At 41.7% G+C, this 13103-nt stretch overlaps 1 protein-coding gene across 2 annotated transcripts; it reads right to left on the bottom strand.

Annotated features, from left to right (window-relative positions):
- Window positions 1-3884: 3884 nt before the first annotated feature.
- GPS1 (G protein pathway suppressor 1) lies at window positions 3885-13103 on the bottom strand. Of its 2 annotated transcripts, XM_009279396.1 has the most exons (13): window positions 13011-13103; window positions 10925-11106; window positions 9547-9711; window positions 9230-9365; window positions 8988-9065; window positions 8521-8581; window positions 8035-8120; window positions 7465-7559; window positions 6252-6357; window positions 5821-5901; window positions 5555-5692; window positions 5189-5323; window positions 3885-4436 (listed from the first exon to the last, which is right to left on the bottom strand). In XM_009279396.1, exons 1-13 carry the CDS (start codon window positions 13086-13088, stop codon window positions 4362-4364), a joined length of 1416 nt encoding a protein of 471 aa, XP_009277671.1. In that variant the 5' UTR covers window positions 13089-13103; the 3' UTR covers window positions 3885-4361. The 2 variants fall into 2 exon arrangements, with proteins under 2 accessions (XP_009277671.1, XP_019327668.1); XM_019472123.1 differs by lacking the exon at window positions 8988-9065.

Raw genomic sequence — 13103 nt, 5'->3', positions numbered from 1 at the left:
TATGAGATGAAAAATAAAAAAATTAAAAAAAAAAAAAAAAAGGGACAAAAAGAAGTACATCAAAACAAAGACTGAAAACCCTGGATCGCAGCATGTATTTACAGGGTGCAAACTTTATGTACACAGAGACTTCACAGTTACATAAACTAGGCACAGGGAGTATAATAGTCAAAGCTACAGCTGCAGAAGTATGAGAGACCTGAAACAGTGGTATCTGTGGGATCAAGGGCAACAAGATTACCTAGCCTGACCTACCACGTAAGACTGATTTTCAGGTCTTGCCACTTGAGTTCTTGTTTGAATTAGACCATCTCTGGCTAATGCAGCTACCCTTCAGTCTGTAGCTTTTAATAAGTCTACTGAAGCCTAAACTTGAATTATTTCTTTGCTGTCAAGAAACTGTCTTACTTGCGTTATAAATTTACCAACCTTCTAACTACTGAATCTCATACGTTTCTCTCAGAGGTTGACATACCCTATTAGCCAGTTTCTGTTCCCTATCTAATTAATTTAGCCTGATCAAGTTATCCTACGAGATAATCTAAGGCTGGGTTGTTCTATCAGACCCTATGAAACGTTGAATGGAATTCACAGATCCGCAGGAACGCAGAAGCCAAAATAATACCAGTTGAAGTACAAAGCTCATTTGCAAAGCACAGTAATTCATCTCCTATTCCCTAACAGCATCGGAGATAAGCGGAAGTTGGTTCCATACCAGTTTGGTGTTTTTCAACCGACTGCAAATTCACAGTTGATGGACTACTGAAAAAATGAAATGCTGACTTGTGTTAGTCTCAGCTCTCACAAGGGGGTGGCAGAAGAAAATACTAAGAGCGCTGTCCTGTGGAGCACACTGCTCCCCCGTTGTCACCTGCTTCATGTAAAACGTAACGAAGGAGATGGCATAAGAACCTCAAATAGCCAAATTAAGTTGGCTGAGACTTTACTCTTAAAAAAAAAAAATTAAAAAAAACCAAAAAAATCAGTGCTTGAGCAGCACTTTCGAAAAAAAAAAATTAAAAAAAAAAAATCAGTGCTTGAGCAGCACTTTCTACCTATGCATGATGGGTTTTTGTCAGAAGCATTGTTGCCATTACTGAAGTTTCCTCATTTGTTTTTCCAAAAGTTTGTATTACATTGCATGTATCAGAAATAATACATTATTCAGCGGCAGTTTTGGGAGCTGTCCAGAGGATGGAACAATGCTGAAATTTCAACTAAGTGAGGAAGTAACGCTGAGACCGTTATGGCAGAGTCCCAGAACCCCACACGCGTGGCATGGGGCAAAGACAGAGCTCCATTACCTTCTCCCTCATCCACCGAAGTCTCTCAGATGACAGCAGCTTACAGCTGATGCTGCACCCAGCCACAGTCCAAGCGCTAATATAATCTCCCCCTCTTACAGACCTCCCTCTACAAATCTTAGCAACACAGACCACTATGCTGGACAAGTTCTGGCCAGATAATTACCGATCATCCCCAACTACTCTAACACAAATCTCACAATGGCAGTTTCTACATTACCGCTAAAATTAGTTGTGCTAATTAAAACTGCCTTTGCCAAAAGAACCAGGTTCTTTCCAACTGTTTTTCCTTTATCCCTAGCTAGGCCAGGCAAAGAAAGCAGGATTTACACTGCATGAGGATACCATCAGTTATGGCCTACCACTGGCATCTCCTTCCTCATCAACAAAAGGGTGCTGCACAAGTTCATGAAATCCACTTAAATAAGTTTCTCTGAACATATCCTAGGCAAACCAATATGCTGCAGATCCCACAAAACTTCACCTGCTGAATTACCTTGGTGGTCACAGGGAACCACTGGGAATTCATTCTATGTGAGTCACTATTTTCCCATTTATTACTTGGGAAATTACTTAGAAATTTAAGGCAAGAATAATCTTTCACTGGGGGAAACTGCTTATTAATGCAAGTTATAAAGAACTATACCCGTGCTGTGTTGTATTTCCTGATTTTTGGACTGGCAGGTAGTTAGGATCGAAGCAGGCGTTGAACAACGTCTAGAAGAAATATGCCTGGACAGCCCTGACTCACATCTACAAGATCCTAAAGCAACAGCAGCTTCTTTCACAGGCCAACGGAAGAGTTACATGCCAATAATTCTATACAAAAGCATACACTGTGCCTGAACAGTGCCAACAAACTAAGCAATAAAAGAGTAATGCTCTATCGGTCCAAAAGAGGTTGTAAGCATTTCTGTCTGGAGAGAAGAAACTGATCACCTCTGCCCCAGCTCTGGAACTGCCTCGGGCCACAGCAAGAGCTGGAAACTGCTGTTGCCACCTCGTGGGCTCTATGCCCACTGCTAAAGGATACGCGCTTCCAGCCACTTCCCGAGAGCGGACAAGCGCTGGTGTCTGGAAGAGCAGAGACTCTCAAGTCAGCGTGCTGAAGACGTCCATTTACAATTGAGGATTCCTCCAGTAGAAAGCCTCCAGGAAGGAACAGAAGTAATCTAGTAAAATCAAGAGAGCGGAAGCCGTGTGTAAGAAAAGATAGCCAGCTGACATGATGCACTTAATTGGGTTGCAAAACCATCTTTTCAAGAGCAGAGCATAAGATCTTTTCCTTAGAAATGGTATCAGTGGCCCATTTTCGGAGGAAACCAAGAAGGTTTAAGCAGTATTATAGGGCTGGATGGCTTTCCTTCAGCATGAGCAGAAGGCATTAAAATGACCTTCCCAGCATTTCTACCAGGATGTACAGCAATTCACCTGAGGACTCAACTTGCCTTTCTCGCTAAACTGGCCATCGGTGATGCCTGACTCGAAGTTCTTGATTAACTAGCTCTCTCCTTTCTCTCCTCAAAAATGGGAGAATTTTTCCATGCCAAATGGAAGACATTTAACCAAAGACTTCACAGGAACTATTGCTTCCATTTTCAGCACCTAAGTCATAAAAAGCACGGAAAGCCAGAGGGAGAGAGCACTGTTGCGATTTAGCAGCTGTGCAAACGCAGTCCAGGAATTCAGCTGTTAGAACGTTCCCTCAAATTGCACTTTCTTCACAGTTCATCCAAGCTACATCTCCAACCAGATCAGAAAGCAAAATACAATGGCCTACGAAACATCATCAAGCTTAGCAAAAAATCAATGGCTTGAGATCAAAATACCTAAAACCCGACTTTAACACAAAACTCCAAATACTCAGAAGTTTTTTAATCCTGCTGTTTAATGCACTAGATATAACAACTTATTTTTAAAAAAAAAAAAAAAAAAAAAAAAAAAGCACTAACACATTAACGGTAACATCTGTAGTCAGTTGCCAGACCAGTCAGAGCTGGATCAAAATTCTTAGCTTGCCTTATGGATCAGATGAATGCAAGGCTGCAGTGACTTCAGAAAATTCAGTGCATATCTCCTTTCATTAACACAGAACATGCACACACCTGGGCTGCCACCTTTAATCCCTTTATAAAAGGAAAAGCAGAATAAATGCACCTGGAGAGCGGGCACCTAGACTGGCTGCTTTCAGCTCTTCCACAGGACTTGAGTGGTATTTTATGGCATTTATCCATGCTACCAGAAGCAACTGTTGCACGTTGGGAAACCATCACACGCTACGGCAGTAAGACTGGACAAGCAGCAATATTTGCATGAAGTAGAGATTTACTGCTATGATAACACTGGACCCCAAAGCCAGGTCATGCACAAGTGGGAAACACATCAGGAAACAGGTCTTTGAAAACAGAGACCAGAGAGAAAGAACCTGGATCCAGGTAAACATAACACCCTAAAATAAAGGCCTGTTATTGAATGCATGGAAGCAGTGCCATGTTTTCTGGTGTAGGTGAAAAATCATAAAGAGTTTCTCAGAGGAAATCTCCTCTCCCATCAGAACTCTAGCTCCATAATTGAGAGCAATGCACTTGTAAGTTTATCTGGAATAAACAGAAAGCTCAGCATTGCTCAGCATCAAGGCAATGCTTTCAGGCCAGCGAAATTCATCTTAGATCACACCTGTCCATTCAACTTAACACTAACTATTTTTGCAGCTTTGAAACAAGAAAACTAATAGCAGCTGAAAAACTCTCAAATCAGCATCTGTATGAATAACCTGACAGCTCTTTATGGAGTGGTGGAAGAAGGAGAATGGAGGAAGATGTTCTACCAAAACTGAAATGATGACCCCTTGCAGGGACGCTGTTTTTAGAAAGAATTTCTTTTCAAGGAGAACTGAAGTTATTGGAATATTCGTATTATCCACCATCAGCCCTGACCCTCTCAATCCGAGCAGGAAGTGAGGGAGACAGGGACAGTTTGTGAAACTCAGCAGTTAGTGGGTGAGACACTGGGTACAGTCCTGGAGGGACCATTTCTTTTGGTAGTGCACGAAGTTTTTCACATGTTGGTGCTCATCCTGGACTGGCTGTTAGCTGGAGTAAGCTCCCCTTGGCTACCTTCTCTCGGAGGAGACTGCAACAAGACCAAAACACATCCCAGTTAGTGATGTGTAAACATCCTGCAGAGTGCTTTGTGAGAGACCAAACGAAGCACAGGTAAAGCACAGCAGGATAACAGCAGGGGGAGAGCATACCCCCAACTCATAAATAATGATGGCTTTGCAAAAGCTTTGTGTTTACAACTTCTACAGTTACAGTTCACAAGAACTGCTCCTAAAAAAGTCAAACCAGAACGTTTAAGCCACTCTTATTTACTATGTACAAGGTGCTGTTGGCCCCAAAAGTTGAATCCTATCTGCCATTTAGTTATCACAGAGATTAATATACTATAGAATTTAACACGTTCTGTGGCAGATGGCCTATCCTCCCTAAGGGCATTCTTTTGGAACTGCATCCTGGAAGGAATACTCCAAGCAATTCATGCATTTTTTACTTCCTTTACTAAAAAAAATTACTTGAAACAATCTTTGTTTTGATAAGAGATATGTGTATCAAGAATTAGTTGGAATGAATTAGTTAGAATCAACCCAAGCACATAAACTTCAAAGGACATTCTGCGTTGTACAAGCAGGTCAATGTATTGGCTAGAAACACTTGTTCCTTATATATTTACTATTTACTATTGTAAGAATTTGTCCAACCACGAGCACAACAAATCCATTCCCCTCCAGAATCTTCAATTCACCAACTTTTATAGTTTCAGTTAAAAAAAAAAAATTAAAAATCTTAACACTGTCTCAAAGTCCACATTTAACATGCCCATACCTTGACATGTATCTGGTTGCGCAGGACTGCAGCTCGCAGGATCATAGCTTTGGCACGTCGCTGAAACTCTTTGCCCATTAGTAAAGACTTCTCAAAAGTTGTGCTGCGCTGATCTACATCTCGAGCATAAAGAATCTGTAACCAATACAGAGAACTGTACACAGGAGCTATGACAGGGTTCCACAGCAGGAAGCTCTTTCTCCGCAAGGGAACAAAGCTAAGGTATCATGGAGTCTGAGTTTACACGCAGACCAGCCCTACTGAAAATACCAGTCACAACAGATGAATGCAACTTCAAAGCGTCCCAGGAATAGAGAGTTTCTAATCTTAGTACAGCTGTTCAGTCTGTGGCTCAGATGCACTCACCTTACTGTGCGAGTCTATTCTGGCATTGATCAGTCCCTCCAGGATCAGCTGAGTAAGTTCATCTTCCAGAGCAGCCACTGTGGTATTAAAAGCAGTGGCCATCTTGCGCATATCTGCCGACACATAGGGGCTGAAGTACTAGGAAGAAGAAAATATTCAGTTGCCAAGTGTACTCCCCACCCTCCGAAAAACCGTGGGAAAAGCAGTTACAAAGAGGTGGCCTATCTTACTGTTCATCCACCTCTCAGGATTACAGGAACAATTACCTGGATAAGGGCACGATTTCGAATCTGGGTATAAAGTGTCCTGACATGAGGTGCAAGGTACATATCCAGGAGCAGGTTGTCCTGTGCGAAAAAACACACCGGAAGCTGAGAAGCAGCCCAGAAAAATATAGTATTCCTATGTTCTGAAACATACGTGTATATACTTAAACCTTAAGGATATTACACTACAGCAAGACAATACCATAAACCAAGAATGAATAAAAGAACTAGCAATGTATTTAAAAAATTTATCATTTCTCCTCACCCTCTACTGCTAAGCTACTCCCAATTTCCATTCACCACGTCAGGAGACAGAAGACACAGAAGAGCTGAACACTCTTAGTAGCTACTTTTAACAGTCACTGCTTCTCACAAAAGGCTAGGCAAGGGAACTTTTAGGGTCTGTTCTGCACTGCCCCCCTGCAACTCACCTTCATCTCATCCAGCATCTTCAGGCATGAAGCATATTTAGATTCATAAAACTTGAAGATGATGTCACGAACCTGTGGCTCCAGCTCCAAAAACAATTTGAAGGAGCTACAGACAAAGATGGCAGTGATCAGACATTGGAACCCACCACTTAAATACCTCACAACCCCAACACTCCAAGTTGCAAGGTTACAAACTCTCACTATCTTTTGAAGATTCCAAGAATTTACTCTCTAACAGACCAGACAGCCCATTTTCAGCAGGGCTGGGAGCCTGGAACACAGAGAGATGCAGCACAGCATCAGAGCTGTGGTGAGGGAAGGCAAGAGACTTTTGACAAACCAAGCAGTAGCAGTGTTTGTCCACACAAAACAATGAGTGGGAATAGGTCAAAATCAGGATACACCACCAGAAAACATAGGCCACATTTGTGCATGCACTGTAGTCTGTGCTGGCCAGCTTTGTGTTCCCTTTCAAAGCACAGCCTTCACTAAGTACAGCATGCCATAGGTAGGTTAAGCATGCAACAGCCTCGGGAAAATAACCTATCGTTAAGTGTGGGAGATCTTTGGGATGCACGCTCTTTCTCAGTGCTCTCCCAATTCTCCATCACAGATTTCCGAACCTTGGGATCTCACCCTATGAATCAGCCAATAAAAAAGTCAGGGTAACAACCCTTTTTCCACATCAATTTAAAATTAGTGCTTCCATACACTTAGCTGACAGGAATTCAGTATCATTGTAATTCAATCTATGACACACAAATATCCATTTTCTTCCAAAGACTGTTAATTCTCTTAACCTTGTGTATGTCATAGCTAGATTACACTGCAAGTTGTATTAACACGATTAACATACACCAGAACAAGTGGTAACATGAAGGCAAATTATCTTACAGCTGCCTTCTGTAGGGCTCTACCCCTCTGATTTAGTATCTGATATGGACCGCTGAGGGAGATAGAAAATTGGGCTATGTAGATGCTGGATTTGACCTGGGTTGGAAACTTCCGTTATACTACGAAAACGTCAGCTGTGATTAACCTCTGTATTTTAGACAGCAAAACGTCACTTAATGCTAAAGCCAAACTAAGGCTCAATGATTCTTTCTCTCCTGTATGACACAGCTATTACTCCTGCCAGAATCCACTCTCAACCAAAGTCCCACGTCCCAGAAGATGTCCAGTACATACAAACTCCTCTCGAGGCATCACTTACCTGCTGGAGATAACATTTCGTTGCAGTTCCTGACGGTCAAAGGTAGCAAGGGCACAGAGACCACCATACACAGCCACATTGCTAGGAGATAACAGCTAGAGAGAGAGAGAGAGAGAGCTCTCACTGACTACTAAAATGGCAGAAGGCTGGAATTAAGTATTCTACCCCAGGCCTTTCCTTCACGCAGTGACAAGATTAGTCCTTGTCAAATGGAGTGGAACCACTCAGCATGCTCTCAGGCATTCATCCAGAGCCTGAGGAGTGATTGTCCACTGCTAAGAGAGCAGAAACCAATTCCAACAGCCAGCCATTTGACTGAGCTACACAGATACACAAACCTCACAGGTAATTCCTATGTGATCTAGAGTAGATCATTTAGAGAACCCAAGAACAGAGACTTTTAAAAAAAACCAAAAAAACCCCAAACAAAAAACCAACCACGGTTCATAGCACCACCAAACTATACAGGAGTGCTGTGAGAATAACTACAATATCTGAATTTTACAACCTAATACTTAGAAGAATTACATCCCTTCCAAGACCTGCACATAGCTCCCTCTTGGTCCTCACCTCAGGGAAATCACAGTGGTCAAACGACGCCAACAAGAAGCACTTTGCTGCCTGTTTGTACTTCCGAGCAGCTAGTTCGGCCAAGCCTAGGAACCAGAAAAGTTAGTCCTTTGTTTATGATAGCATACAAATTAGAAGAAATTGCAAAATCTGGGGAGTAGGACAGGCCCCCACACGGTTGCTAATGCCTTCACTATTGAAGTGAAACGAGACTCTCAGACAGTATCTAGCACCCTTTGAACTACGTTGACTCACACCAGCATCCTCTCTGAAGAAACTTAGGGAGAAGAAAGAAATGGCAAAAACAAGTCAGCAGTTCCATCTCATCAGCTTTATTAAATTTTGCATTTCTGGTGAGAAAATACAAAGTCTGTCAAATCTGAGAGAAAAAGTAAACCGAGCACACACTGTTGTCAAAGAGCCCTACGGACAGCTAACAGGCAGAAAGACGGGCAGACAATACAGGATGCTGAAGGATTCACTCACCTGCTGCACATTTCAGTTTGGTGAGAATTGCTTGTGTCTGGCTGTCTCTTTCTCCTCTTTGCTAAAGGATAAGAAAAAGCAGTAGTGAGCAAGCAGTATGAAAACCATTTTGATTACAACTGTCCTTGGGATATTTCATCCTAATAATCAACTTGCAAATCTCAACAGCAAGATATCTTCGTCTTATTTGTCTTGGGAAATATGGCAAGAACCAAGGATGGGAAGTCTCTCTGTCTTTACCATGAGTCAGATTTCCTACACATGTATCATGGGAGAAAAGCAACAATGAATCTCAAAAGAAATAGTATAGCAGCCAAGGAGGCTGGATTAGAGGAAGAACAGACTGTAAGATGAAGGGAGTCTTATAGGGAGCAAGTCATAAAGGGGGAAAGGAAGAAATTGTTTTACAAATTTTGGAGACAGAAAACAAAGGGAAAACTCATGCAAGTTAAAAAGCAGGACCTTACTTCTGCAATTTCTGGTGTAGACTCAGCCTTGCTTACATAGCTCAGAACATGAGACCAATTCTGGAGGTAGACACTGACCTGTAGAGAGCCAGAAACAGTGTAGAATAGGCATGGATAAATGGTGTTACTTAGATAAGCAGTACCATTGCAGACACAAGAGGTGTAACCAGAGCAAAGTACAGGTGGACTTTACAGCAGATATCAGAAAGACACCAAGTACCATTTCCTACAAGCCTTCCTACCTTGATGACATTGAGACACATGTTGATGACATGTTTAGCACTGGTGCAGTAATCACGGGCTCGCGAGTAACACTTGAGAGCGTTGCTGAGGTCCCCACAGTCAAGGTAATGATCACCTAAGTCATCATGGCCTCTCCTGGAGCACAGGAATTAAAATACCAATGAACTGTGTGCTTCGAAAGGGACACGGTCAGTTTGTTCCAAACAAGTAACTCAACACACTGACCTAAGGCACTGAATGCAGTTGACATCCTGTGTTAGGTGCCTGGAGGAGCAAAATGCTCTTCCTTGCTCCAGCAGAGCCTTCTGCATCTCACCTGATACTCTCCTTGATGGAGTTCCCTTTGTAATTTTTCAGATCTGTGTCGAGTTTCTCCAGTTTAAGAAGAGCTTTTTTGCGTGTAGCTTCAACCCAAGCTGTGTCAAGAGGAGGGGGTTCAATTCCACTATCAGGGACAGCATCAGGTGTATTCTGCAGTTCTCTGAAAGAAAAGAGTTTGACTGGGGCTATTATGCTGCGAATTTTTCAAAACAGAGATCTGCTAAGTACCTGGCACTGTTACCCTAACAAACAGTACTGCATACACAAAATAGACCAAAGAGAAAACAAGGATGGTGGGGAAAAAAGAAAGACTGCTAAGATTTCCAGTGAAAACAGTAACATAAGCATCACAGATGTTTACAAATTCTTCTCAAAATTATCCTAATGATCTTTTGCAGGTATTTTATTAACAAGCAAGTCATTGCTAATTTTAAAGAAACAACCTGCTCTATAAATCACTTGAAAGCAAGTTAGTAACAGTGCTGCAATGAATTATTACATTCTATGAAAGTATTTAATGACTCTTTAGAGTCATTGAATCCAATCAAACATCTCTATATGGGACACAGTGTACACGTGTTTACGAGTTCTCTTCCCAGCTATATTGCAATGGCTTGATAGCAAAGCTACGCTGTACAGATACCATCCAACTTCTTTTTCCATCCAGCTCAGATCAACGTGTCTACTTGCACTGAACTCACTTTCCAATATCTTAAACAGAAAAACACATTCTGAGTTCTTTGGGGGTTTTGTTTAGTTTGGTTTTTTTTACCAACAGTCCTTTTGACATATAAGAAAGCAACGAGCATACTGTCGCACATACATGGTAAAGACTCCCAGGGCAAAACAGACAAAAAAATCAACACATATGCATAGCAACAAAAATAATGCAAAGACAGGAAGCGTGGTTGGATAAGTGAAGTATCAAAGGCTACCCTTAACAGCAAACCTGTTGCTGGGGTGGGGGGGAAGGAAAAAACCCAAACCAAAACAAGGCAAACAGTTAGATAAGGTTTCAATTTATGAACACACGAGCATCTAGAAGAGGCTTCATCTCCATAATCTACCTAAGGAAAGACAACTGTGTTCATTAATATTTGAAGCAGTTGCAAGGACTAAACTCTCCTCAATATCTACCTGTAGCCTTTTAAAACACTGAGACTTCAGAATGAGACAATGTCTTCTGTGTTTGATCTTTAAAAAAAGCATGAGACCTTAGGTCTGAACACACACATTTCACTGCTACTACATTCTAAGGGCAAAGGCAATTTGCATAAGGAACATGCTAGTATTACGTGCGAAGTCCCCCGCTGGGGCAGCTCGGTCTTAACTCAGTCGAAAGAGCTCCCCAGGTTCCCATGATCTCTTAGTACCTGGTGGCCTCAGACAACTTTCTGTGGATTTCTTCGTACACATCAACATTGAAAGTTCTCTGGACAAATGACAATGCCATCTTGAGGGCTTCCACCCGCAGCTGTGGGCAGTGATCAGCAATAAATTGCAGCCGCTCAATTCGCATCAGGCCACTGTAGCTGGACGCATACTGCTCCAAATCCTGCAAACAAAACCTGGTCTTAGAAGGCGAAGACGGCACCACTAAATCAGGCTACTACACTGTGACCTGCACAGGTTTTCCTGCAGTCCTGACCCCTTCATGGAGGGCAACATGACTCAGACAAATAAAAAATCAGGTAAGATTATTCCATTTCTGCTTTCTTCAAACATTAATAATTTCCTCAGAAATAAGCAGTACATTACAATTTACGGTTTTTTATTTCGGTTGTGATGCTGTCCGTTAAGGCTAATCAGCTCACCCACTTCAAGCATCGGTTATATCACCCGTTAATAATTTTGTCAAGATTCCATCATTTGAGCTGAAGTTTCCTAAACCAGACAGCCATTCCACATGCAGTTTTTCCTCGAAAAATAGTCTCCATATGACAATTTGCATTCTTTTACTCATACTAATTTCTTAAAACATCTCCTTTGAGAACAAATAGGGTCTCTTACTCTTGAGGAAGGATCTGAGGTTTAAGTTCTGAACACTCAGCAGATTTTTAAGCCTTGGGGTGGAGGGGAGAAGAGGAGCGCAAAACATCTAGTAAAGATATGATACGGCAACGCAGGGAGATTTCCTAAAGACAGAAGTACACATGCAAACAACCATAGCAGAACGTTCAGGGCAAAGTCAAGCATTCCGGCAGCAGGAGACACTAGACTCAGGCTGCCTGTCCACATTTAATATGCATCCTGTGTCATGTCTGACTCCCCTACCCCTGTATGTCTAAATCAAGATACCGCTATAGATGTCACAGTAGCATTTTCTAACATGATTGTTGCCTGACTCAGTGCAAGAATGATCTTGCTCTGAGACTGAAACAGGACTGTGTGCAGTGAAAAATTGTATTTAGGATTCCTGCTTTATTTGCTGCAGAACTTGAAAAATATAAAGGCAGGAGCATTCTTTCTTCCACAGTTTCATGCCTGATGGTGCACAATACTCCTGAAATCAGAGTAATTTCACTTTACTCCTCAGCTCTTTGAATGTCAAAGGGGAATTATGGTCCTTCACATCAGTTACGGTGAAAAGAAAATCACTAATTTTTGTGGAACACTTAGATGCTATAGTAATAACAAAGACGTAAAGGTCACAACATAATCGCTTCATCACTCTAGCTTCAGAACAGAATCGAAATGCAACGAAACCAAACAAGGTATCAGGTCATATGCTGAAAAAAAAAACAACCAAAAAACCAAAACCACAAAAAAATCCCCAACAACAAAAAAAGAGGGCTGTGCAGTAAACAGTGAATAACCATGTGACAACTGTTATAAGGCACGGAGACAAGAGGAACAAATTAAAGCTTCAGAGGTTATGTGAGATCCAAAGCTTCCTAACTGAATGCTTTATTTTGCAATTTTAGTGTTGCTTTAACTTTTTCCACTTAACATTTTTGCTCTCTTCTGCAACACCCACCTCTCACTGTTACAGAGTTGATACATAAAAACTGGACAAAATCTTAAACCACTAACTAAAAATTGAAGAAAATGATATAAGCAAATACAGCCTTTTATAACTCTACAGCTCAGAGGATCAAACAATGAAAGAATTCCATCCTAACTATGTACTTAAAGCACCTGAGCCTTGCTCCTCAAAGAACAAGCCTCAAAATAAAGGAATGATGTCTCTGTAAGTAATCAGAGATGTACTAAACTATTTCAGAATGGAAACCACGTCAAACAGGCAGCATGCAGCAAGTCACAAAACAGCATTTCCTCCTTCATCTCAGAAGGTGTGGTAGAGGTCAATACGTGACGAGCTACCAAAGAGGCTGTTCTTATCTATTAATTTCTAAGTAACAATTTGACAAGGAGTAAAATGAGGGAGTTTTTCCAAAACCTTAACGGAAGAGGCCATGCCCAAGGAATGTAACCCACTAGCCCTCAACCAGCACATACCAGAGTGGGGTTCTCCACCACATAGTTGATATCAGGTGCATTTTGCTGATCTTCTTGTGGATCTACGTCAATCTGCATGGGCTCTACTGCACC

This window comes from Aptenodytes forsteri, unplaced genomic scaffold (genome assembly GCF_000699145.1).
Source record: "Aptenodytes forsteri isolate BGI_AS27 unplaced genomic scaffold, ASM69914v1 Scaffold243, whole genome shotgun sequence".
Classification (NCBI taxonomy): Eukaryota; Metazoa; Chordata; class Aves; order Sphenisciformes; family Spheniscidae; genus Aptenodytes; species Aptenodytes forsteri.
This window is presented reverse-complemented; position numbering and strand designations above follow the sequence as displayed.